The sequence below is a fragment of the Corythoichthys intestinalis genome, chromosome 4 (genome assembly GCF_030265065.1).
Source record: "Corythoichthys intestinalis isolate RoL2023-P3 chromosome 4, ASM3026506v1, whole genome shotgun sequence".
NCBI lineage: Eukaryota > Metazoa > Chordata > Actinopteri > Syngnathiformes > Syngnathidae > Corythoichthys > Corythoichthys intestinalis.
This window is the reverse complement of record NC_080398.1, coordinates 60540651-60567230: the sequence shown is the minus strand read 5'-3', so window position 1 is coordinate 60567230 and position 26580 is coordinate 60540651. Positions and strand designations below refer to the sequence as shown.

Below are 26580 nucleotides of genomic sequence, written 5' to 3'. Positions count from 1 at the left end.
AAGTTATGCCACATTGTTAACATTATATTAAATAACCTTACTGGACAATTCATCTCGTGCAAAACAAAAAACAAAAAAAACAGAGCTTTTACACAAACATTTATCATGGCTATGTCGAAAAGTTACTCCTGTTTATCTATCCTGACACAGTAAAACTTAGCTGCATTGGATTTCATGCATTAGCTGCGAAGAGGCTACACAAGTCTAAGTCCATGACAGAAACTGACGTATTACAGTGATAGGGGCGACCACCACCTTCGCCCTACCGTGTAATGACTACTGCCAAAAGCTCATTGTTTTACCTTCAGGAAGTTCCACAGTCCGGGCCCGGCGGAGGGAGCGAGTCAGTCGGTTAAGCTGTACGTTGAGCTGCTCCATCGCCCGTTCCATCATAGGTGAACGTCCAGCCGAAAGAAATGTCGGTGAATTACCGCGTGTCGCCCGATGACTTTAGCTGTTCCAAATTCCAATACGATGTCCCTGGGCGTCACCCATCGGTGCTGCAGGGCTAGGTCTTTTTCCTGATACTGTACACTGCTTTATAGCCAACGCATTATTTCCCTCCTGTGTTGCCCTCCTTCACGCCATAAATGCCAGGTTTCATACTTCCTGTTATGATGACGAGTTAGGCGCGTTGTTTCTTGGGTAATGTAGTCTTTCATTGTTACTCAGCAGTTTACACGTTCCCAACTGACAGCAGAGACGCTCATACTTTTTTTGCTTCAAGGTTACTTTTCAAGGAGACAGCCTACCACGATCCACCTTAATAGCGGAGGGGGAGGGGGGTATTTGGGGGTACTCAGGTGACTTGAAGTTCCGCTCTGAGACCCCCAATTTGGCCAAATTTCAAAATTGTCCGATATGCACGTGTGATACATCATTGGAAAGCTTCAAATCTTAATTTTCTGGGGAAAGAAAAATTTTGAACAGGAGGGCATTTAAAAAAAAAAAAAATTAAACAGCAAAACCGTAACTGAAGGCGAGAGCACGCGAGAGCAGAATTAAAGACGCCACGATTTATTGGGATATTATTGCGTACTTACCTTGTTTCGAGACAAAAACTCCATGAAGCATGTATCACAAAGTGTCATGACACAGCTGTGAATGGCCGCAGTTGGATTTTGGGGGGATTTTATGGGTGAAACATGGTGATATGACAAGCGTTGCGATGCAAAAATCGCAGACAACAAGGTGTGGTTGAGATTTTCTTTTTCATATAGTTATCCTTTTAAACATTATTTTTCAAGTTTTCTTTGTTTTGAACGATTATTATCATCTAAAATATCAGGGAAAATGCGACAGTAACAAAAAAAATTACAATTAAGCGAAAGTTATGAGGTAGACATCCGTGACTTTTTTACAGACGACAAATTTTTCATTGTGACGTAATTTGTTTAAAAGTTTAAAATATGCGAGTGAACAATTAAAAAAAAAATTTTTTTTTAACTAAATATTAGACATCAGTTAATGATTCTAAGCTAAAAATGACAGACATTTTGAATAATACATATAATTAATTCCCTTCTTTTTTTAGCTACTGTAGGTTGAAACAAAAGCGGTTGCGCGACGTCTGTAAACGGGGGTTTTCAGGGTAAAACGGACAAATCAAAAATAGTTCGGGGACTTAATGCGCCATGAATCTGCTATGGCAGCATATAGACATATTGTTCTGCCAAACACAACAGTTGTTTTGGCTTAAAATACAGCAGTTTCTTTTAAAGAGGAGTGCAAGAGCAGAAACTGCTTTTTCAGTCTTGTCTGTGTTTTCCGCCACATATAATTGTTTTTCATGTGCTTATGTCACTGAAAAATGTACATAACTGAGTTTCGAGTGAAATTATTATATAATTATAATTTTTTAAAAATCACTTCACATACAAAAAAATTAAAGGGTGACATTATTGGGCTGGCCGGCTCTACCAATGAGGTGCCCCCCCCCTTTTTCTTTTTTTTTTTTAAGGGAGTTGGCAACCCTACCCATGACTATCGTGAAGATAAGCGGTTTGGAACATAAATTAATGAAGAAAAAAATATGTATGAAAACCTTATCTGGTTCTTTTGATGACAGACCATCAGGACATTTCCCGATTACCTGCAGTCAGGGGTGCTGGAAGTCACTCACAGCAGGGGGTGCTGAAAACGTTATTTTGTTTTGCCCATCCAAAAACAGCCGTCCATATTTGTCATGATCGACCTTTTTCTCCATACAAGGCGTGCACAATGACAGTACACACGCATGCTGGATAGTTTACGTACTGAGCTACTATAAAGACAGCGTTTTATTTCATCTACAGTGTGTGTTGGAGTTTTTGTATTGGAAATAAAAATGTATTATAATGCAAATCCCCGTAGCTAGACGGTGCGATGACACACAAACACATTTGAAAACTAACAGGTTCAATAAGTCTCTGTTTAACACCCACTTTTCACAACACTCAAATAAATTGCACACGAATATCCAACAGAGCTTTGCACGGTCTAATTCTGTAACTAAGTTTTCCTTACTGGGCACTATTATAAACTATCATGATCATTTTTGACTTCCAATTGAATTTTAGAAAATTTCGCTGTTTCGTTAATTCATTTTTCAAGGATTCAAGGATGTTTATTGTTTCATCAGTTGCGCCCTCTTAAAGCAACACTCGGTAACTTTTCAGTTTTGGTCAATTTTAGCGACGCTGGTGGACAAAAGCGGTAGTGTTTTGCCTTAAGGAAGACTGTTACCCATAGGGGCCAGCGCACATCCGCACAGTGTCGTAAAATGAGATCTTGGTCGCCTACAGATGGATTAAACGACATTTCTGTTTCCAGCGATTGTGTGAAGGAGGGATAGTAATAAGGTAATGAATCTAGTTGTGGCTAAACAATAGCATATAACAATTAGCAACCGTGTGCGTTAGTGTGGCTAATCCCCCACCCCACCTGAACTCATCAGCGCTGACGAGTTCGGTTGAGGGGGGGGTTTACACCAGCGAGTCAAGCAGGGCCAACGTTTATTCTTGTGTTTCCATTTATCCATGGTAGCCTCCCGTTTTTTTTCACTCCTCAGACAAAACTTTCTGTGTCTTTTGTTGCTCCGCCATCATTGCTGAATTTGTGCAAAAGCGTTCGCATCGACATCCGTTTATAATGAGGGGGCCCAGGCCATTTGGGGGCCCTAAGCAAAATAATGCAAAGGGGCCCATATTTTTGGCCCAGCATTTCATCACAGTGTACTGTGAAACCCATACATGCAATCCAAGCCATACATCCATATTTTGTATATTAATCAGATTTTATTGCACTGCATACTTCAAACTTCTCACCCCAAATGATTGTCAGTACTTACAGTAGATAGCGCCAAACCTTTTTCTAAAAGAGGAAAGAAAGAAGTTAAGGAAGAAGTTTAATTTTTTAAATCTTGTAATCAAGTATCAAAACTCACAAAAATCAAATAAAGCAAACTGTAGCAAACAGAATATAAATTAAACAATTGCCAGATTGGGGGCCCCCTAGTGGTCAGGGGCCCTAAGCAGCTGCATAGTCTGCGTATAGCCTGAGTGACGTATGCCATAAAGCAGTCAGCACATTTGTAGTTTTTTTTGTGTTGCAGGGTTCCTGCCACCATCGTAAAAGTTAATTAGCGCGGGTGACAGCGATACAGACCCCCTCAAGATATAAAACAGGTGTCATTCAACTAGTTGTCAGTCGACATATCATCACAAATGTTATGAAAATATTCTATAAAGGTTGTAAGTCACCTAGTGTTGCTTTCACGCCTCCTCAGTCAACAGTTAACTATTCCGTACCAATAACCCCTTATTCAACGTGACCTAGGTAGCAAGCACGGTGTCAGGTGGTGACCATGTTATTAACAACATATATACTGTTATTTTCAACATATATATTGTATTAAATTCCCAAGTTAAATACGCAACTGTTTCAATATGTTTTATTGATTTATTTTTAACAACATCACAAAAAAAAGAATCTACCAAAGCACAACTTTTTCTCTCCCCAACACCAGGGGGTGCTACAGAACCACACTTTCTGCACCACTGTCTGCAGTATAAAGTGGCCTGGCCGCCTCGTTGAAAAAAATGTAGGGTGAAAGAACTGACAGCAGTTAATTAATCACACATTAAAAAAAAGAATTAACGGCATCAAATGGGTTTTGCGTTAATGCCGATATTACATTTTTAACTGATCGGACAAATCCATAGTCCTGCAGAAAAAATGATTGGCTTGGTATGTGACACATTTTTATAATTGGTTGTTTATTCTCATTCTTGACGGGTGGACAGGCACCTAAAAGTTGCAAACATTATTACCAATAAAAAGTAAATTATCAAGAACATAAAGAAGAGAGCAAACAGATATTTCAAATACATACCAGCATACGACAGTATGTTACAAAAAAATATTACTGGTCTAATATAAATGTTTCATCTTTTGTACTTTTTCTTGGCATTGATCGTGGAATTTTGGTTGGATGTTGTTTTGTCTCTTTTCCATGGTTAGACGTCCTCAGTGGATGTGATGGATGGACGGCAGGCCGTGGAGATAGGAGAATCGAGAAAAACATCATCTTCCATACCTTCCTCAATCGGCTTCATTTTTGAAGAGGGTTTGACAGACGGAGATTTTTCTAGATTTAGACAACAGAAAAAAAATGTCAAGAATTTGATGTCAGAATGTAAAATAATGAAAACTAATTCACATTTTAATGGGTTAACATTTACGATATTCAACCTCTTTTGACCCTTGAATATGGTGACATTTGTCTGACATTCAAAGCACAAGAATAGGATCCAGCCAAAACAGTTTCCGTATTTTATTAAGAGCCTCCTCCTTGGCTCCCCTTGAGCAGTAATAGCCCTTTGTTTTTGTTTTTTTAACACCTGATACAAATAATATTAATGTTTGAAAAGTGCATAAATGACTTGTGCTGCTCTGGTTCGATTATAATATATATATATATTTTTTTGTAAAAACTGCTTCTACTGTGTCTTCTGTGATTCAAAATGTATGATAAGTAACTCATTCAACTTATTTTTGGGGTGTACAATGATCCCTTGTTTTTTGCGTTAATGGAGACCAGAACCCGCCACGATCAGCGAAAAACCACAAAGGAGCGCACCCCCCACCCCAAAAAAAATTTGTGTGTGTTCAATGTATTCATTCAGATTAAGCATTGGAAAGAGATACATATAAGACATGTTTTTTCACTTTTTTTTCCCCCAAAGTATAATTTAAAAAGTATATGTATACGGTATATATATTTTAATACATGTTTTTTTAAGCACTTCAAATGTAATGATTTAAACATGTTTCTGTCCCACCAAATTATTTTTAAACAAGAATAAAGTAGTCGTGGAAAAATGCGTGACTTTATTAAGTGCTCCACTGAGTGAGTCTACTCTAATCTGCTCGGAGCTGCTCACTTACACACAATGAGTTGCCACAGCAACTGTTTAACAAGTTAAACGATGATTGACGCATGCGGTGCTTCAGAAGTTCGTGACTCTGGCAAGATCAAACACATTCATCTGTCAATCAGCGTTAACTTTAATAAACAACTCCAGTGCACGTGCACTGCCTGCCTGGCGAACAAAAAGCAGGGAGAGGGAAAGAGTGAGAGGGGCTCTGCGCGATCGGCTTGGGACAGTTCATCTGTACTTTTTTTTTTTTATTCGAAAAAAATCCGCGATGGACTGAGGATGCGAAGTTTAAAGCGCTAAGTAGAACAGGATAACTGTATTATCAATTGCTGCCTGTTATAAATTCAAAGGTACAGGCTCCTTAATTCTATTATTCATTCATTCATTTTCCATGCCGCTTTAATTCTAATATTTAAATTTAATTTACTTCTACTAAAAGGGTTCCATGTTTTTTTTCCTACGTCCCCAGTTTGTTTTCATTCAAATTCACTCTGTACATAACAACTATAAGTAGTAAAAATTTGAAAATAATTGCTATGATTTTATTTCCCTGCATAAACTATCTCTAATCATGTATTGTTTTTATGTATATATTTATAATGTATTGTGTTTGTTCCCAGTGTCACTGTCCACTCTGTGAAGTTGTGTTTGTGTCCCTTTAAGAAAATTCCTCATTCATTAATGATATCACTCTTATGTGACAACATCACACCAGTGGCGGGAAACTAGACTGTGGTAAGCACTAAGCAACCCCCCCCCCTTTAAAATTCAATTTTATGAAGTATGTTCAGTGTAGTTGATCATAATGTGTAAACTCTGTTAAAGAAATATGACAAAGAAATTAATTGAATTTCTCATCAAGTATCCAAAGTCATGTTCGCTATTATGCTAGCAAAGCTAGGCTGAGGGTTAGCTTTAACACAACCCGTTTGGTGTCCACTCTTTTACGTCCAAATGGCACACTATCCAAAGAAGGCCAGTCAATATATTGAGTGCTGTTGGATAGAGTGGATGTATCACTGAACTTCTTTTAGCAACACCCAACGATATGCAGGGCTCCAGACCAATGTTCCCGCTAAGCTGCGCGCGTGTGCGATAGCGCACATACTTGGCGCACAAGAAATTCTATGCAGCGCACAAAATAAAATTCAAAAGAAACATATTGTAGCGTCACTAGGACTACTGTTGGCGCCGCAGCGATGTGTCGATGTGTGCTCGACACTCCTATTGGTGCAATCGATTCGGCAATGCAATGCTCCTGGATTGGAGCATTCGATAGGGAACGTGATGATCAAATTGGTGCGTTTAATACGGAAACATGAGGCTCCCATTGTTGGTTTACTGCACCACGATTGTATATAGCTGTGAGGCGCATTACCTGAGTGGGTGCAGAGAAAAATAAAGGTTGAAAAGTGAGCTACACTCCTGTGCTGATTTACTGAAGCATCATTCAACCGGCGATTTATGCAAGCGCTACAGTATTAATTTTAGAACTGATATAATCTAGTTAATTAGATCAACAAAATTGTTTTGTATACCATTTTGCAAGGTAATTCAAAGAACAACAGGTGTCAACGCAATAATATGATACAGTTCACTTCACTTACGCTACGCAGCCAATCATAGCATTGACAGTGTTGTGCATGTGTGCCCTGCCCATACGCGCCATGCAGGTTAGCTAGTTAACAAAAGTGCGGTGGATTTGACGCAAATGCCAACCCCTTATCATGGCGAAAGGAACGGGCAGCGATACTACACTCATCAAGCCAAAGTAAAAAAGAAATTTGCAGTTCTTTTAAGATGGAATGACTGTTGGCTCCGATGGCGGGGGAAGTTGCTGGCCAGACCTCGCAGGCCCAAACGTATTGTGAGGGTCTGCTGGGAACGTCTGGCAGAATCCCCTGTCAGAAAGAGTTTCAACACCCACCTCCGGCAGAACTTCTCCCTTGTCCCGGGGGAGGTGGGGGACATTGAGTCCGAGTGGGCCATGTTCCGCACCTCCATTGTTGAGGCAGCCGATCGGAGCTGTGGCCGTAAGGTGGTTGGTGCCTGTCGTGGCGGCAATCCCCAAACCCGCTGGTGGACACCAGCGGTAAGGGATGCCGTCAAGCTGAAGAAGGAGGCCTATCGGGCCTTTTTGGCCTGTGGGACTCCGGAGGCAGCTGACAGGTACCGGCTGGCCAAGCGGACCGCGGCTTCGGCGGTCGCCGAGGCAAAAACTCGGACATGGGAGGAGTTCGGTGAGGCCATGGAAAACGACTTCCGGACGGCTCCGAGGAAATTCTGGTCCACCATCCGGCGTCTGAGGAGAGGAAAGCAGTGCACTATTAACACTGTGTATAGTGAAGATGGTGTACTGCTGACCTCGACTCGGCACGTCGTGAGTCGGTGGAGAGAATACTTCGAAGCCCTCCTCAATTCCACCGACACGCCTTCCTTTGAGGAAGCAGAGTCTGAGGACTCTGAGGTGGGCTCTTCGATCTCTGGGGTTGAAGTCACTGAGGCTGTTGGTAAGCTCCTCGGTGGCAAGGCCCCGGGGGTGGATGAGATCCGCCCGGAGTTCCTAAAGGCTCTGGATGTTGTAGGGCTGTCATGGCTGACACGCCTCTACAACATCGCGTGGACATCGGGGACAGTGCCTCTTGATTGGCAGACTGGGGATTCCAATTATAGAGGAATCACACTCCTCAGCCTCCCCGGTAAAGTCTATTCAGGGGTGCTGGAGAGGAGGGTCCGTCGGGAAGTCGAATCTCGGATTCAGGAGGAGCAGTGTGGTTTTCGTCCCGGCCGTGGAACAGTGGACCAGCTCTACACCCTCAGCAGGGTCCTCGAGGGTGCATGGGAGTTCGCCCAACCAGTCTACATGTGTTTTGTGGATTTGGAGAAGGCGTTCGACCGTGTGCCTAGGGGAATCCTGTGGAGGGTGCTCCGGGAGTACGGGGTACCGAGCCCCTTGGTAAGGACTGTTCGGTCCCTGTACGACCGGTGTCAGAGTCTGGTCCGCATTGCCGGCAGTAAGTCGAATTCGTTCCCAGTGAGGATTGGACTCCGCCAAGGCTGCCCTTTGTCACTGATTCTGTTCATAATTTTTATGGACAGAATTTCTAGGCGCAGCCGAAGCTTTGAGGGTTTCCGGTTTGGTGACCTCAGCATTGCATCTCTGCTTTTTGCAGATGATGTGGTGCTGTTGGCTTCATCAAGCCATGACCTCCAACTCTCACTGGGAAGGTTCGCAGCCGAGTGTGAAGCGGTTGGGATGAAGATCAGCACCTCCAAATCCGAGACCATGGTCCTCAGTCGGAAAAGGGTGGCATGCCTTCTCCGGGTCGGGGATGAGATCCTGCCCCAAGTGGAGGAGTTCAAGTATCTTGGGGTGTTCACGACTGAGGGTGGGAGGGAGCGGGAGATTGACAGGCGGATCGGTGCAGCGTCTGCCGTGATGCGGACTCTACACCGGTCCGTTGTGGTGAAGAAGGAGCTGAGCCAAAAGGCGAAGCTCTCGATTTACCAGTCGATCTACGTTCCTACCCTCACCTATGGTCACGAGCTGTGGGTCGTGACCGAAAGAACAAGATCCCGGATACAAGCGGCCGAAATAAGTTTCCTCCGCAGGGTGTCCGGGCTCTCCCTTAGAGATAGGGTGAGAAGCTCGGTCATCCGGGAGGGGCTTGGTGTCGAGCCGCTACTCCTCCGCGTTGAGAGGAGCCAGTTGAGGTGGCTCGGGCATCTGGTTCGGATGCCTCCTGGACGCCTCCCTGGAGAGGTGTTCCGGGCATGTCCCACCGGCAGGAGGCCCCGGGGTCGACCCAGGACACGCTGGAGACACTATGTCACTCGGCTGGCCTGGGAACGCCTTGGAATCCCGCCGGAGGAGCTGGCTGAAGTGGCTGGGGAGAGGGAAGTCTGGGCTTCCCTGCTAAAGCTGCTGCCCCCGCGACCCGACCCCGGACTAAGCGGAAGATAATGGATGGACGGATGGATGACTGTTTGGGTTCGTGCAAATAGAAGAACAAGCAATGTTTATTTAAAACCTGTACTATATAGCTTCTTAGGCACAGAGAACCAGAATCTTGAGTGTCCTTTATTGTCTGAACAGTTTTAATGTTGGAGCTTGATATACTCCCATTGTGGTTATCCATTATGTTTTATTTATTAACTCACCCATGCCACAACTGGACCTTACCCAGGCTCTTCAACGCATAACTCCACAAACTGTAGCCCTAAACTTAATTACAAATGCATTCACAAACATATATGAGCTGAAACAACTTACAGCCTTATGTGGGTCAAACCACAGCACAGATGTCATTTATCCATGTCAGATGTCTGAATCTGCTCCTGAGTCATACAAGACTGTGGCCCATCCAGATCCAACGCTGCCACCAAAAGGCAGTGTATCCTCCATCATTAAACTAAGTGCAATACCATTCGCCTTTTTGGGTTGCTATTTTGAATTTTTAACCCTTTATTGCCAAGCGTATCACATTTGATACACCTAAAATTTCATGATTTTGAGACTAATTCAGAATTTTGACAATTCTTTTTGGGAAAAAAAAAATGAAGGATGCAAGTCAACACATGCATCTGCAGGTTCCATGAGAAAAGCATACAGGATTTAGCAAGGGTTATAGATATTACACATATTCATTTTGACTTTTCTTTTTACAAATTTGAAAGAAGGTTTCATTAGGACCTTTTTCAAATTTTGGGATTCTCTGATAATTGCTTCATGTTGCAGGTATTTAAGGGTTAAAGGGTTAATTCCGACTTAAGCGGAGATTCGGGTTACGTCGCCAGCGTAGAAACTGAACTCGTTCGTAACCCGGGTACTACCTGTAGTTTTAAAACTCGTCCCTGACTTATGAGAGCGATATGGCACCAATCTTGTAGGTTTTTGCGAGATTTCAAGCAAGCGTAACTAAACAATGGCGCTGTCAAAATGATGAAATTCAACAAAGAATCTTGACTTTGCAGATCTATTGCATGAAATGTTTATTTTGTGGTAAGAATAAAACAGATAAATCCAGTGATATCACTTTCCAATACCCTGTTGTTTTTGTGGCTCCACTTGTCGATGTCATACAATTGATTGGGTATGACTTTTAGCAACAACTAGATCACATTATGTCTTATTGTGTCCGCCTCCGCCCAAAATTTTGGTTTGTTGTCAATTTGGTCCCAAACTATGGAGGACCAGGAGTGCAAAAATTCAATAAATAAATACACAATTAAATAAATAATTAAAAGTGTCATTAAAATGCTTTTATTTCAATATTTATTTTAATATTTATTTCAATTTTTATTTATTTATTTAAATTTTTATTCTTTTATTTCAACTTTTATATATTTATTTCAAAATGTATTTCAATTTTTATTTATTTATTTCAATTTTTATTCATTTATTTCGATTTTTATTTATTTATTTCAATTTTTATTTATTTATTTTGATTTATATTTATTTCAATTTTTAATTATTTATTTCAATTTATATTTATTTATTTCGATTCATATTTATTTATTTCAATTTATATTTATTTATTTCGATTCATATTTATTTATTTCAATTTTTATTTATTTATTTCAATTTATATTTATTTATTTCAAAATTTATTTCGATTTTTATTTATTTATTTCAATTTTTATTATTTTATTTCAACTTTTATATATTTATTTCAAAATGTATTTCAATTTTTATTTATTTATTTCAATTTTTATTTATTTATTTCCATTTTTATTCATTTATTTCGATTTTTATTTATTTATTTCAATTTTTATTTATTTATTTCAATTTTTATTTATTTATTTCATCATTTATTTATTTATTTCAACATTTATTTATTTGACTTTTTATTTATTTCATTCTTGCACTCTTGTTCCCCGTGTGGCCGCATGAAATAATTTTATCTGTCATTGGCTCATCAAACTCGGTAGGCGGGCGTGAACGAGGCGGGGTTTGAGTTGATCAAGTAATAAGCGATTGCTTCGTCCTATTTCTTCCCAACATGGCGGCATTATCTGAGATTTTGCATGAGCTCTCTTTGGCCATGTTAGATTTCTCAGAACAAATTGAAGCAGGACATTTGGACCCTGAGTACGTGTCCTACAAAACAGAGCAATTAATTAACGTTATTGGCATCATCTCGGCTCTGTCGGATCAAGATGTTGATCGAAGAGTTTTCGATAGTTTAGAACTGCGGTCAAGCCAGCCTCCACTCGTAAAAACGAAGTCAAACCAGCCGCCCCTCATTTGGATTATTGTTTGCATTATGTGCATTACGGTAATGCAATGCACTGGCTTCAGAATGCAACACGCTGGCTTCAGAGCGCAAGTCCCTTTATTAAATATATGGGGGAAAAAACGGTGACCTATTCGATAACGGGTCCACTTTAGAGAGACACTGGAGCACCCCTAGACCCAAACTAAATCATTATCATGTAAAAATGATGTCGGAGTTCAGAGTAAAACTACTTAGAAAACTGCTAGTTATTTCTGTCATTTAGCCTTATTTCAAAACTTGATAAAAAAAAAAAAAAAAAAATCTGGTAAATATCCAAGGACGGTTCCACTTCTGAGTTATACTAGAGTTTCCCGTATGCAGACATCAGCCCGTTTAAAGGCGCTGGCCCGCGCGATGTAGAAGCCACAGACTGGACTCCACCATGGGCTGCTGGTGGAGTTCTCCTCAGAGTGTCCTCAATTAAATTTGCTGCTTCTCTGAGCAGCTCTGGGCACATTTTGGACATATGTATGTTTTGCTTGGACAACACGCGAGATGCGTCAAAGCCTACTACCGCTACACTGACCACGCCACTAATCTTCGTCGTCTTTGTGATTTTGAGGGAGCAATTATTTTTCAGATTATACGGAGCTACACTGCCACCTTATGTATCGGGTGTACATAAAAATTAGCCAATGCCTCAGGCGTCAATCTATTATCTGAGATCGACTAGTTAAGACTTGCTTTGCTGAGCATCCAATCAGACATTAGAAACTTTGACGAGCAAGCGTGACAGATAAAATTATTTCATGGTTGCACCTCCAGAGGAACAACAGTGCAAGAATGAAATAAATAAAAAGGGAAATAAATAAAAATTGAAATAAATAAATAAAAATTGAAATAAATAAATAAAAATTGAAATAAATAAATAAAAGTTGATATACAGTAAATGAATAAAAATTGAAACAAATAAATAAAAATCAAAATAAATAAATAAATAAAAATTGAAATAAATAAATATAAATTGAAATAAATAAATAAAAATTGAAATAAAAGCATTTTAATGACATTTTAAATTATTTATTTAATTGTGTATTTATTTATTGAATTTTTGCACTCCTGGTCCTCCATACCAAACAACATTAATAAGACTTGAATTTAACTTTCCATGAGCTGAAGGAACCCTGTCAATTTTTTCATTTCCACTCGTTTTTATAAAATTATTGATAGCAACTTAGTTGCACATTACAGCCAACAATTAGGCTGAAGTGTGTAGAAGTTTTTTTTTTGTAAATCTTTAAAAGTCCTACTTGCACAGGTGCACGTCGATGAAAAATTTACTTCCGTTGTGTTAATTTTAGGGATGAAATGCCCCATTTAGGAGCAGTCTGGAGCCCAGACAGGAATGCCTATTCTTTCTCAATAATTTAAGCAAAGCACATTCAAACATGCAATATTTGCAGTTACATTATAGCATGTTTGCACTGTTACATCAGTATCGATGCACAAACTGTCATTTGCACTAACATAGCCACCAGTCAGCCACCTGCCTCTTAGTTTGAATACTGTAAATTGTAAAACACGCACTGTTACAGTATATTACCACAACATCACCACCTGCTGCTAGTCACGTATTCACTTTATTCTCAATCTGTGTACACTGCAACCTTTGTTTTTCTATTCTATTCTATTCTATTCTATTCTATTCTATTCTATTCTATTCTATTCTATTCTATTCTATTCTATTCTACTCTGATCAAGCAGGAAAGATATGTTGTATTTGTGTTTTAAATTTTTTTTAATTTTTTTATAATTTTGTATTAAAAAATACATAGCCGATTATTATTGTTTTTCAATGTGCTAATACCACTCAAAAATGCACTTAATTCATTCAGGTTTGGGTCAAATAATTAAAAATAAAAAGTTTACACACACACACAAAATAAAAAGGAAAGGTATCTGTTATCAGGCCGGAAGGAACTATGACCTAGGTGTTCTATTTTCTTCTTCTTCAGGGAGTAGACAACCCTAATGGCTGTTGACCCATAAACACCTCACTATGACTTACGGAGAGAAGAGCCACCAGATCCTCCTCTCAGGATCTGATTAAGAACATCATCACTGTCACTGGTGCTGGCCATGCTGTTCCGCATTTGCATCATCGATAGCTGGGAGCAAAGACTGGGCTGACGATCCATCTTTTTCACTGCCTGGGAACAAAAATCTGTTAACATCTGTTAATCAGTCGTATTATATAGTCAGCTGTTGTATTGTTGGCATTCATTCAATCATTCATTTTCCATACCGCTTACCCTCACGAGGGACACGCTGAAGCCTATTGCAGCTAACAATGGGCAGAAGGCTTGGCAGACCCTGAACAGGTTGCCTACCAATCACAGGCAGAGGTGGGTAATAATGCGTTACATTTACTTCATTACATTAACTCATTACATTTAATTTGGTGACAGTATAAGAAAACGGTCATTCTAGGAGTAGTTTTACCACGTCATACTTTTTTCTTTTACATAAGAAGATTTAGGAAGAGGAAATTCCAATTTTATTCTGCTACTTTGAGCTATACTTAATTCCTTACATTTTTCCTCTTTATTCTACATTTTAGTTTTATTTTATTTTTGCCAGCACAGTTTCATCAATTAGACTTTGCAACAACAATCACAATGCTCCATCGTAGACGTCATATTGATATTGATGGGACGCAGTCCCCAGACAATGCGCCATGCCTTTAAGTAGGGGGCCGTTGTCCCACACTCCGCTTCAGTCGGTCGCAGTTATTCTCACACACATGCAGCGATCCAATGCCGGATTTAGGTTGAAAAAGTACAAAAGCTGTACCGCATGCAAACAGGAAGAATTGCCTCAGGAGTGATTTGTTCGAAGATTCAAGGTAATTATTATATTTTTCGTACCATGCATGCATTTTGAAACGTGAAAAAAAACGGGAGAAATTAACTGCTACGGCATTGGCGTAATAATTCGCAATATTTTCGTCAAATAAATGCTAACTGCCCGGTTCTTTGCTCTTTTAACAAATAATCGAGACTGTTTTAAGTCCATATCTATAAAGAATTCAGGGATTTATGCCTTCACAAGAATTTTTAAAGTAAAAAGCTCTTTGTGGTGACAAGGCAGCGCCACAGTGACTTAAAGACTACTAGCACATTCTACATAGTAACGTAGAAGAAATGCTAACTGCCCGGTTCTTTGCTCTTTTAATAAAGAATTGAGACTGTTTTACGTCCATATCCATAACAAATTCAGGGATTTAAGCATTTATTCACAAGAATTTTCTATTGTCGTCAATATATTATGAATTCTATGGCTCCATTATACCAATCAGACATACAGTACAGTCATGTGGCCACACACAATCTTGTAGCCGGAGGTCCCATGATCACGCCTACCAATTCAATCACATGGTGTTTTGAAAGAACGGTAAAAAAACATTGAAAAAAATCTAGTGGCATAGAGCGCTGGGTCAACATGACTCAAACGCATTGATTTCAACTACCCTCCCAATTTTTATTACTAACTCAGTTACCTGAATCTAAAAGTAATTAGATACTTGATAAAGTAACTAATGTTACCTTTCATCTTTTTGTTTTTTTTCATTCCATAAAAACCTCCAAATAACATAGTAACCTTTCCTATCTTTGGAAGTCATTTAATATTGTGAATTAACCGTTAAAGTTCTTAAAATTGCTCCTGTTATTGCATTAGTTCCCTTCTGTCTACTTTCGACATGTGAGCTTTAAAACTGTTTCATCATTTAAAGATAGATTCAAGTCAAGATTTTGCCGATTTAGGAGTATTTTAAATAAAAAAGTTACTTAGGTTCGCTAGGAAGGTTCTCTACAACAGAGCCTTCCTGAGACGTCTACTGCTTTAAAATGGTGGCTGGCGAGTCTATCATTTCCCATCTAGTTCTCTATACATGTGCTAACATCACCATGTCTGCCATTTCGCATCTTGTTATATATGGCGGAAAACACAGACAAGACTGAAAAAGTAGCCTCTGCTCTTGCACTCCTCTTCAAAGGAAACTGCTGTATTTTAAGCCAAAATAACTGTTGTGTTTGATAGAACAATATGTCTATATGGTGCCATAGCAGATTCATGGAGCATTAAGCCCCCGAACTATTTTTAATTTGTCTGTTTTACCCTGGAAACCCTTGTTTACAGACGTCACGCAATGGCTTTTGTTTCAACCCAGCCATAAAAAGCTCAGTAATTATATTTATTATTCGAACTGTCTGTCATTTTTAGCTTAGAATCATTAAATGATGTCCAATATTTAGTTAAAAAAAAAAAAAGACGACTTTAAAAAATTATTCGCTCGCATATTTTAAACTTTTAAACAAATTACGTCACAATGAAAAAAAATGGTGTCTATAAAAAGTTCACGGATATCTACCTCATAACTATCGCTTAATTTTATTTTATTTTTGTTACTGTCTCATTTTCTCCGATATTTTAGATGATAAATAATCGATCCAAACAAAGAAAAAGTGAAGGAAAAAAAAAACGTTTAGAAGGGTAAATATATACAAAAGAACTTCTCGACTGTATATACAGTATATTACTCAGCACACGAGGTGGACAACTTCACAGCATTTATTTTAACTTCCTGACCCCCCACCGCCAAGCATCATGGGAGATGTCGTTCACTCTCACTGCTGCTACACCGAATGCATGCTTCATCAAATGAACCAAAATACTTTCTCTAACATTTGCATCTTAACATACAATGCACACTAATATTGTAAATAAACATTTTCTTTCGGCAAACAATAACACCATTACTTATTTTCTTTCTTTCAAACAGGTGTTATCACTTTCTTAAACATTTTTCTTTCTTAAGCATCATTTAAATGAACATAACATTTCCTTTTCTTAACTATCATTTAAATGAACATATCACCATTCACAAATCCAGTCTGTCAGGTGGTGTCACTACTCGACCCGACCTTGTAACAGTCCCTATGGGTCTAAGGTGGCTCCTGTTCCTCCTTAGAACCCCTCTGTCAGTCTCAACTATATAGGATCTGGGAGTATTGGCAAGTCTGATGACTTCTCCTGCAGAACCTTCCGTTGTAATCCACACTTTCTGTCCAGGTGTTAATTGTGAAAGTGGCCTTGTCCGATGTCTCCGATTGTAATGTTTCGCCTGCTCACGCCGTCCATCCTCTTCCTTCTTTCGAAAGGCAGACAAGTCCGGCCACTTTGGAACCAACTTAGCCGAAAATTGGGGTAGGGACGTGCGCAGGTGTCTCCCCATCAAAAGCTGAGCTGGCGAAAGTCCATGTTCTAGCGGCGTGGCCCTGTAAACCAGCAGCGCTCTGTGAAGATCATTGTCCTTTTTCCACAGGTCCTTGATGGTACGCACAGCACGTTCAGCTTCACCGTTGGCCTGGGGGTACCTTGGACTGCTCGTGACATGAGAGAATTGGTATTCCTTTGCAAACTCTTTGAACTGTTGTGACGAAAACTGTGGCCCATTATCCGATACAACAGTCTCAGGAGTCCCATGCCTAGCGAAGGCCTCTTTGACAGCTTTGATTGTGACCTCCACAGTCAAGTGTTTAAGTTGTGCCACTTCTATGTATCTTGAGAAAAAGTCAACAATCAAAATGTACTGTTTCTTTGACCACTCGAACAAATCCATTCCCACCTTCTGCCATGGGCGATCCGGAAGTGGGGTGGATAGCAGTGGCTCACGGTTCTGAAGTCTATATTTTTGACATATTTCGCATTCACTCACCATTTTGCCTATCTGTGCAGAGATGCCAGGCCACCAGACTGACTCCTTGGCCCTGGCTCTACATTTGGAAATCCCTTGATGGCCTTCATGGAGACGGCGCAATATATCAGTTCTCAGAGATGGTGGGATCACAAGTCTATCACCTTTCATAAGAAGGTCGTGACACACATTTAAATCCATTCTGTATTGCCAATATAACCTGACCTCTTGGTCTAGGTCGCATTTCTCTGGCCAACCAGCAAGACAAAAGTCCTTTACCTTTGCACACAGGCCATCTTCGTCTTGCGCTGACTTGATCTCTTCCAACCTTTTATCAGTGGCAGGAATGCTGGATACCACAGTGTCCACAAAGACCTCCACATCTTTCTCCAGCTGTAAATCCACGCAGAAGGTGAGCCCTCCACCGGAGCGCGTGAAAGTGCGTCAGCAGTCACCAGAGATTTACCTGGAACATGGACAATTGTGAAAGAAAAACGTAGCAATCTAAGTCTGAACCTTAGGATGCGTGGCGGAAGATCATCCAAGCCTCTCGTACTCAGGAGAGGAACAAGAGGTTTGTGGTCTGTCATCAGCGTAAACTGTAATCCAACAAGATAGGAAGAAAGTCTTTCACAGGCCCACGTGACAGCAAGCGCTTCTTTTTCAATTTGCGCATAGCGCCTTTCAGTGTCCGTAAGTCCTCTTGAGATGTAGGTCACTGGACGCCACCGTTCATCTGACTGCTTTTGTGTGAGGATAGCACCGATGCCAAATGGCGATGCATCTGCAGCAACTCTCGTTTCTGCTGTGTTTGAATATTGAGCGAGCACCTCAGGAGAGCTTAATATCTCCTTTAATTTCTGGAACGCTGTTTGCTGTGGTGCTGCCCATATCCACTCATTTCTTTACTTTTGCAGCTCCTTAAGTGGTATGGTCATAGTAGCCAGTCGTGGAAGGAACTTGGCGAGATAGTTTGCCATGCCCATGAGACGCCTTACATCTTCCACACATTTTGGCTGCGGGAGCTGCTGGATAGCACGCACCTTGTTTGGGTCTGCTTCAATTCCATTTGCCGAAACTTTATGTCCAACAAACATAATCTCGTTCTTGGCAAACTCACATTTCTCGTTGAGAGTGAGGCCCTCTTTTCGGAATTTTTGAAGTACTCCATGCAGTCTTCGATCATGCTCCTGTCTGTTCCTGCCATACACAAGTACATCATCAGCATGACAGATCACCCCATCCAAATCTTCAAGCATTTGTGACATCCTCCTTTGGAAGTGCTCGGGTGCAGAAGCAATGCCAAAAGGTAAGCGGTTAAATTGATACCTCCCAAAAGGCGTGATGAAAGTTGTGAGAGGCCGTGACTCTGGAGCAAGCGGGATTTGCCAAAATCCGGAACGAGCATCCAATTTTGTGAAAACTTTGGCATCTTTCATCATAGCGAGCGACTGATCCACTGCAGGAAGAATGTGACGTTCTCTTTTTACTGCTGTGTTCAAGGGCGTAAGGTCAACACATATTCTGGGTGGTTTATTTGCCGGTCTGGGGACAACAACAATACCTGAGCACCATTCTGTGGGCTCAGTGACCTTTGAAATAACCCCCATATCCTCCATTCTTCTGATCTCATCCCTCACTGCATCCCTGAGGGGAAGAGGAACGCGTCGAGGAGCAGACAATGCAACAGGAATAGCCCCCTGTTGTAGCTCAATGCGATAAGGCTCCTTCGGTTTTCCTAAACCTTGAAAAACTTTTGGATAAGCTGCTCTGAAGTCATGCTCGGTGTTGTTGACTGTGTCCACTCTGTAAACCAAACCCAACGCTTCACAAGCTGGTCTACTTAACAGTGGCTGAACTAGGCCTGACACCAGATAAACATCTTGAGATGTGCTGCGGCCTTTTGCTGCCAATCGTGCTGTGAAGTAACCTTTTGCTTCAAGTGGGTAACTAGCCGGTCCTAAAAGTTTCTTTTTAGGTGGCTGAAGCTCACCATCTCTTTTGGGTTTGTACAGTCTCTCTGGCATGGAGGTAACATCAGCCCCTGTGTCAAGTTTAAAGAGAACATTTTCTCCATTTAGCATTATGTGTTCAACCCAGGGCTCTGACCTCACTGCACCGATTTCCCCTAAAAACACACAATCTTCTTCGTCAAACTGGTCTTCTGTGACTTCTCTGAGCCCTGCCGGATCCTTATTGCGACACACAGACGCAAAATGACCTTTTTTCTGGCATTTACGGCACTGCGCTTCTCGGGCTGGGCACTCTTTCCATGAGTGATTATCTGTACGACCACATCGGCCACACACCTTCCCGACTTGCTTGACAGTCTTTTGTCCCGTCTTAGATAATTGCCATGTCTGAGTAGTGCCTCTTTTCGTGTGTGCTTTTACTGTGTCCACATTCAGTCTATTATCATCTTTAGAGCTGTTGTGTAAAATTGTTTGTTGCATCTTCACTGTTTCACACTGTCTCACTTTCTGTATGGCTTTAGCAAGTGTTAACTCAGTGTCCATTTGTAGTTGTTCAGACATTCTTTTGTCCTTTATTCCCCACTACAATTCTGTCCCTTATGAGTTCCTCTTTAAGAACGCCAAATCCACAATTTTCTGCAAGCTTGTGTACAGCTGTGATGAATGATTCAGCACATTCACCATCTTGTTGACGTCTAGAGTTGAACTGTGCACGTTCAAAAATGACATTGTGTTTTCCCACATAGTGATGTTCAAATGCTGCTTTAACTGCTTCATATTGCTTTTTTTCTTCAGCCGTTAATGTCAAAACAGCTAAAACGTCATCAGCCGCATCCCCCATTGCATACAAAAGGGAGTTGACTTGATATTCCTCAGATTTAGTGTCCAACGCTGTCGCAATTCGAAACCTTTCGAATCGTCTGATCCACTTTGGCCATTCTGACGGACTTGAAAAGTCGAACGGCTCCGGAGGAGAAAACTGCACAGCGGTCGCCATCTCTGCTGTTAAATCCCTGGTTAATCAACTTTCAGAATTCACGCTTGACGCCGCTCCTCGCTGGATTTTTTTTTTTTTTCGAAAACACGCCCGGCGGGGCCGTATTATGGCAACGCTTCGTCCCCTTAGCCGCCTAGCAGCTAACTCGTAGCTCTGCGTTCGCCTTATTAGCGGTCTTTTTCGGCGAATATAACTACGCGAAAACTTCTTCCGGCAGTTAACTATATTCACCCGATGACACCTTGAAGACTAGCAGTTCGCCACTTCTGACACCATGTATATATATTACTCAGCACACGAGGTGGACAACTTCACAGCATTTATTTTAACTTCCTGACCCCCCACCGCCAAGCATCATGGGAGATGTCGTTCACTCTCACTGCTGCTACATCGACCACTCCTTGATGTCTGCGATTTCTGCATCGAGGCCATATATTACCATGTTTCACCCATAAAATCCCCCAAAAATCCAGCTGTGGCCATTCACAGCTGTGTCTTGACACTCAGTGATACATGCTACATGGAGTTTTTGGATCGAATCAAGGTAAGTACGCGATAATATCTCGTTAAAGTTGTGGCGTCTTTAATTCTGCTCTTTCAAGCTCTCACCTCCAGGTAGCGTTTCGCTCTTTAATTTTTTTTAAAATGCCCTCCTGTTCAAAATTTTTCTTGCCCAGAAAATTGAGATTTTAAGCTTTCCAATGATGTATCACAAATGCATATAGGACAATTTTGAAAGTTGGCCAAATTGGGGTCTCAGAGCTGAAGCTCAAGTCACCTGAGTGTTTTCCGCTATATACATAAGATATCTACCGTAGCATCATGTGGGCGTAGTTTGTAGGCTATCGGCTACAATCAGGTTTTATTGGAGCCACCTAGCATCGCATTTGCAACGGCGATACAACTCCCTTCCCTCCTCCCCACTCCCACTCTGCTCTCTCGTCTCCGTGAGTCCGTGTCTCTGACTTTTCACGCGTCATTCAACCAACGTAGTAACGCATAGTAACGCTCGCCTTTACATCCTCTGTCACGGTAACTGCGTTGCCAAGATGATAAAAGTAATTAATTTGGTTACTCACTACTGAAAAAAATAACGCCGTTAGTAACGCCGCTTTACTCTTAACGCCGTTATAAACAACACTGGTGTTGAGGTACGACTGTGTTAAATTTATTTTATTTTTGCCAGCACAGTTTCATCAATGAGACGTTGCAACAATATTCACAATTCTCGATTATACCAATCAGAAGTAACAGTACAGTCACATGGCCACACACAAGTTTGCAGCCGAAAGCACTATGATCACCCTTGCCTGGTTAATCACATGGTTTCTTTAAAGAACCGTTAAAAAAAAATATTGACATAAAGCGCTGTCTTTAACATTTTTTGTGGCACCAATAGACCATGGAAAACCGTAGATACACTTATTTTCATTTCATTGTAAGAAATGTTTTCTGCACTAGATGGAACTAATGCTCTTTGGACGGGTAATGTTTGATTTCTGTAGATTTTTGTAGTCAGAATTCGATGATAATTCTGTAATTCTTTTCGCCTAATATAGGTAATAATTTGTAGTTCAGTATAATAATATCAGCTCATATTGATGACATTGTGTATTAACTAACCACCTCTGTTCAAAGGGCACATATAGTAGGCATACCTTTCACACTCACAATCACACCCTTGGAGCATATGGAGTGTCCAATCAACTTAACATGCATGTTTTGGGAAGGTGGGAGGAAACTGGATTACCCATGCAGATACGGAGAGAACATGCAAGCTACACAAAGGAAGCCCAGAGCCCGGATTGAAGTCTTAATCTCAGAACTGTGAGGTAGATGTGCAAACCACTCATTCATCGTGCCACTATAATGTTGGCATTATGTTTTAAATAATGTTGCACCAACCTTGTCGCTGAGTGTGGGGTCATTGAGAGAATACAACTTGTTGGTAATGTCTTTCCCTATAAGGTATCTGAACACCTCATTAAGGAATGTATCTGCCTCCAAGAAGTAGGTGAGTCTCTCTCGAGACCAGCATAGATATTTACAGTTGTCTTCTGCCATAATGGTGACCTATAAGTCATTTTTTTTGTGGGGGGGGGGTGACAACACAAAATATTGAAAGATGAATAAACAAATTTGCCTTGTTTACCAATAGTTATGAACAAATTTGCTCTCAGCACTAAAAATGTTATTAAAATGAAAGTAGAAGCAAGTTTTACGAACTTTTTTTGTCTCACTGTCTGAAGTCAAATCAGACTAAACCTTTACGGTTTCAGGTCAGTCAGGATTACCAAATTTCTTCAAAAACTGCTTACTCATTTACTACCAAACATCATTTCAAAACATTCCCTTCAGTCAAGCGCAAGAGAATATTGTGTTCTATGCAGTGCTTAATTTGTAAATCATAAGGTGCCAGATCGCAAAGTACATATGATAGTGCAGGGATGACGAGACGGGCAGAAGTCCCGGAACATACGCAGAAAACGGTGCTGAAAACAGCAAATGCCCACTTGCCATGCTGTGGGACTTACAAGCCTCAATTTGAGATAATATCCATTATATAAATGTTATGACGACAATTTGGAATAATTTAGGCTATAGTCTGCAGCACAGACAATTGCCCACATAACCACAGGTGGGACTTACAGTATACAGTCAGCAATTAGTTTCTCAACAGGTGTAACTTTTAAGAGATTACAATACATAACAAAAACCCATTCGTTTGCGAGTTTCACCCCCCACCCCTCCTGCACCTTATGAATTGTGCAGCCCAAACCCGAATTTCCCATAAGGGGACTGGCCTGTTGCTCCGGCTGTTGGTGGTCCACCTGGCTGACTGCTGGCGTGGTAGCTGGCCCCCACTCCGGGTGGCGCAGAACCTGACCAGCTGCTGCCACGGTAGCAACCAGCAACGGCTTGCTGTCTGTGAACCTGGTGCTGTCTGTGGCTAGCGTCATCCTGCACCCGGTCCGTTTGATTCTGGCTGCTTGCTCCCCAGATTCCGCAAATTTCCAAAGTTTCTTTTTTTTTTTTTTAATGTTGGTCCAGCTTTTCAGTGCATCAATTAATCTCAGACTCTTTCAAATGATGATAATTTTTTATCAACATTGTTTCCGGCATCCCCAAGGGGCCGCTGTCCTGTTTCAATGTGACCAGCATTGCCAATCTGGCGTAGAAGAAGTGGGCGAGCATAAGGGGGAGGGAGAGGGAGCGAAAAGGAGAGTTGCGCTTGAGCGTGGTGTTGACTGGCTGATTGTCCCTCACTGGTTTTTGTTTAGTTAATAAAAGTCTCCGTGCAACAGCCATCCGAGGCGTATCTGTGTTTTTATACACTACACCCCCTACCCGAAGGAAGAACCAGACGTAGGATCGATGACGAACGAGACATGGAAATCGCCGGTCCACATATTATATTATTTTATATACACGAGAGATGCCGGATCTGCCCAAATAAGTCCCGGAACACAGGGAGGCCAAAATCAAGAGGTGCCGGATCATGTTCCGGCTGGATCCGGCACAAATTAACCCCTGGTTCTATGGCTATATGAACGCAGAACTTTAAAAAAAAAAAAGAAAAATTCAAATCTTTTATCATTTGAAAAATTGTTTCTACTATTTTTTTAATCTTTAGTTACGAGCAGTTGAACATCATAAACATCGTTATACGTCTTTGGAACGTGTTTTGGTCCGAAATGTGCGAATCAACCTCAGAACAAGCTACTCACTAAGGATAAAGCCATTACTCGCAAAAGAACATAAAAGAAAAAAACACATTACAGTTTGCAAAAAAAAAAAATCTCATAGACTTCATGATGTATTGACGGGACACAGGGCGCGGGGTCAATTCATAGGGAGCCTCTCTCCGTCAAAGCTGACCGAGTGGAAACAGACAAAGAGCTTTTTCAGTTGAAAATTCTTGTGAATAAATGCTTAAAACCCTGAATTCTTTGTAGATATGGACTCAAAAACAGTCTCGATTCTTGGTTAAAAGCAAATAAAAATTTTTACGTAAATATTGCAAGCTACCGTAATCTGCCCAATATAACGCGCACTTTTTTTCCCCAAAATCAACTTGTAAAATCATGGTGCGCATTATAAACGGGCACATGGATGGAGACAGAAATATATATATATATACACATATATACTGGACTGTCTCAGGAAATTAGAATACACAATATTCTAATTTTTTGAGACAGTCCTGTGTATATATATATACAGTATAAACTGATTTTTTTTTTTTTTGACACAGCCACGTTGTGTTGAAGAAACGTATGCGGCGACCTGTTGCCGACCATTACGGTACGTGACGTCACCATTTTGTTTCAGTAATACTTCACTCTAATCGGCCGAATGATTTTGTCTGTTAAATTCTGCTTTTTTCACTCTTCATAAAGGACAGAATTGAGTTTCTTTAACTCATTTGAGTCAACGTTTTTTTGCAGCTCCGCAACTCGGACCATAACAAACGTAAGCACACAGACTTCCTGTGTCCGTCAACTTTATCTGTCCCTCGGGAAACTCAAACCCAAATAACAATAATTCCTATTGTTACTGTCGTGTCAACAGTGATGAGCTCTTACGGATTTCCAACTTACGTTCTCACTTTCATTCTACTGTATCAATCCATGGAAGAAACATTTATTCATCATGATGAAACGAGCAAATTATACAGCAGTCTTTAAAAGAAGAGTCACATCCGTTTTGTTTTCTCCTAGATTCTGGTAAGTTGGAGAAGTTGTCAAATCATATTATTACCGTAAATATTGTCAGTTTATGGTAATGTTTTGAACTACCAATGTGCTATGCTTGTGCTTCGTTTCACCAGTCAGTAAAATGACATTTCTGTATCTGTACACGAGCTCTGTTTTCTTGTATTCTTCTATTTATTGGTGCTAAAATTAGGATGCATGTTATAAACGGGTACAATAATTTTCCCTAGATTTTACAAGTAAATTTGGGGTGCGCATTATACACGGGTGCGCCTTATATTCGGGAAATTACGGTATGATGCTAGTTAAAGATGTCCCGATCGATCGATGGGGTCCGATCACGTCAATTTCAAAGTATCGGAATCGGCAAAAAAATATCGGACATGCCTTTTTTTAATATATATATTTTTTTTAATTAAGTCGTATTCTAATTGTATTTAACGTTACAGACAAAATGTCTTACACTAATCTAGAGTCTTTAGTTTTGGCTTAAAGTAGGGCTATTAAATTTATCGCGTTAACGGTGGTAATTAATTTTTAAAAAATTAATCACGTTAAAATATTTAACGCAATTAACGCATGCACTGCACGACCGACTCACGCGTTGTCGCGTACAATCTATAATGGCGCCGTTTTATCCATATATAGTGCTAAAAGGCAGCGTAAAATGAGTAGAGTGAATTTTGGCAGCCTTCGAAGCCTTTTTTTAAATTGGCTAAAGCCTTAAAATCACTCTCTCGTCAATTAGAAAAATCGTGAGAAGCAATGTGGGGAAGAAAGGTAGTGGTTGATTTTTTTCTTAACACCCTATGTTACTTCCCAACGCAGAAAAGATATATCAATTGGTGCCCCTACGCACAGTCATGGTTGCACTTCCCATCATGCATTTGTGCAGAACAGTTAAATGGCTACAGTATCATTGACTGAAAGCTCAACAAATACACTAGATGGCAATATTTAGTCACAATATACAAAGTCACATTTATCCTTTAAGAATTACAAGTCTTTCTATCCGTGGATCCCTCTCACAGAAAGAATGTTAATAATGTAAATGCCATCTTGAGGATTTATTGTCATAATAAACAAATACAGTACTTATGTGCTGTATGTTGAATGTATACAGTATATTCGTCCGAGTTTTATTTATTTTTTTCTTAATGCATTGCCAAAATGTATATGATCGGGAAAAATTATCGGGAATGATTGGAATTGAATCGGGAGCAAAAAAAAAAGCAATCGGATCGGGAAATATCGGGATCGGCAGATACTCAAAATAAAACAATTGAGATCGGATAGGAAGCAAAAAAACATGATCGGAACAACCCTAATGCTAGTCAGTAAGGCAATTAGCGGCCGTCATATGTAAACAAAGAGCTTCTTCCGTTGAAAATTGTTGTGAATAAATTCTTAAATCCCTGAATTCTTTATAGATATGTGTCATGTACGAGACGGAGGACCCAGTTGTGTATCGCAGACACAGGATTTTATTGATATTGACA

General features: G+C 40.5%; 2 protein-coding genes across 4 annotated transcripts in view; both read right to left on the bottom strand.

Annotated features, from left to right (window-relative positions):
• The window catches only part of hace1 (HECT domain and ankyrin repeat containing E3 ubiquitin protein ligase 1), a 68467-nt gene extending 67839 nt beyond the window's left edge, over positions 1-628 (bottom strand). For 2 of the 3 annotated variants that reach the window (XM_057833777.1, XM_057833775.1), the window contains exon 1: positions 303-628. In XM_057833777.1, coding sequence (XP_057689760.1) covers positions 303-393 — 91 coding nt within the window. In that variant the 5' untranslated portion in view covers positions 394-628. The remainder of the gene's footprint in view (positions 1-302) is intronic. The other variant, XM_057833776.1, reaches the window with a different exon arrangement.
• Positions 629-3691: 3063 nt separating this feature from the next.
• bves (blood vessel epicardial substance) overlaps positions 3692-26580 on the bottom strand; it is a 42924-nt gene continuing 20035 nt past the window's right edge. The window contains exons 6-8 of the mRNA XM_057833778.1: positions 22272-22439; positions 13707-13848; positions 3692-4627 (exon numbers count right to left, since the gene is read on the bottom strand). Coding sequence (XP_057689761.1) covers positions 4497-4627; positions 13707-13848; positions 22272-22439 — 441 coding nt within the window. The 3' untranslated portion in view covers positions 3692-4496. The remainder of the gene's footprint in view (positions 4628-13706; positions 13849-22271; positions 22440-26580) is intronic.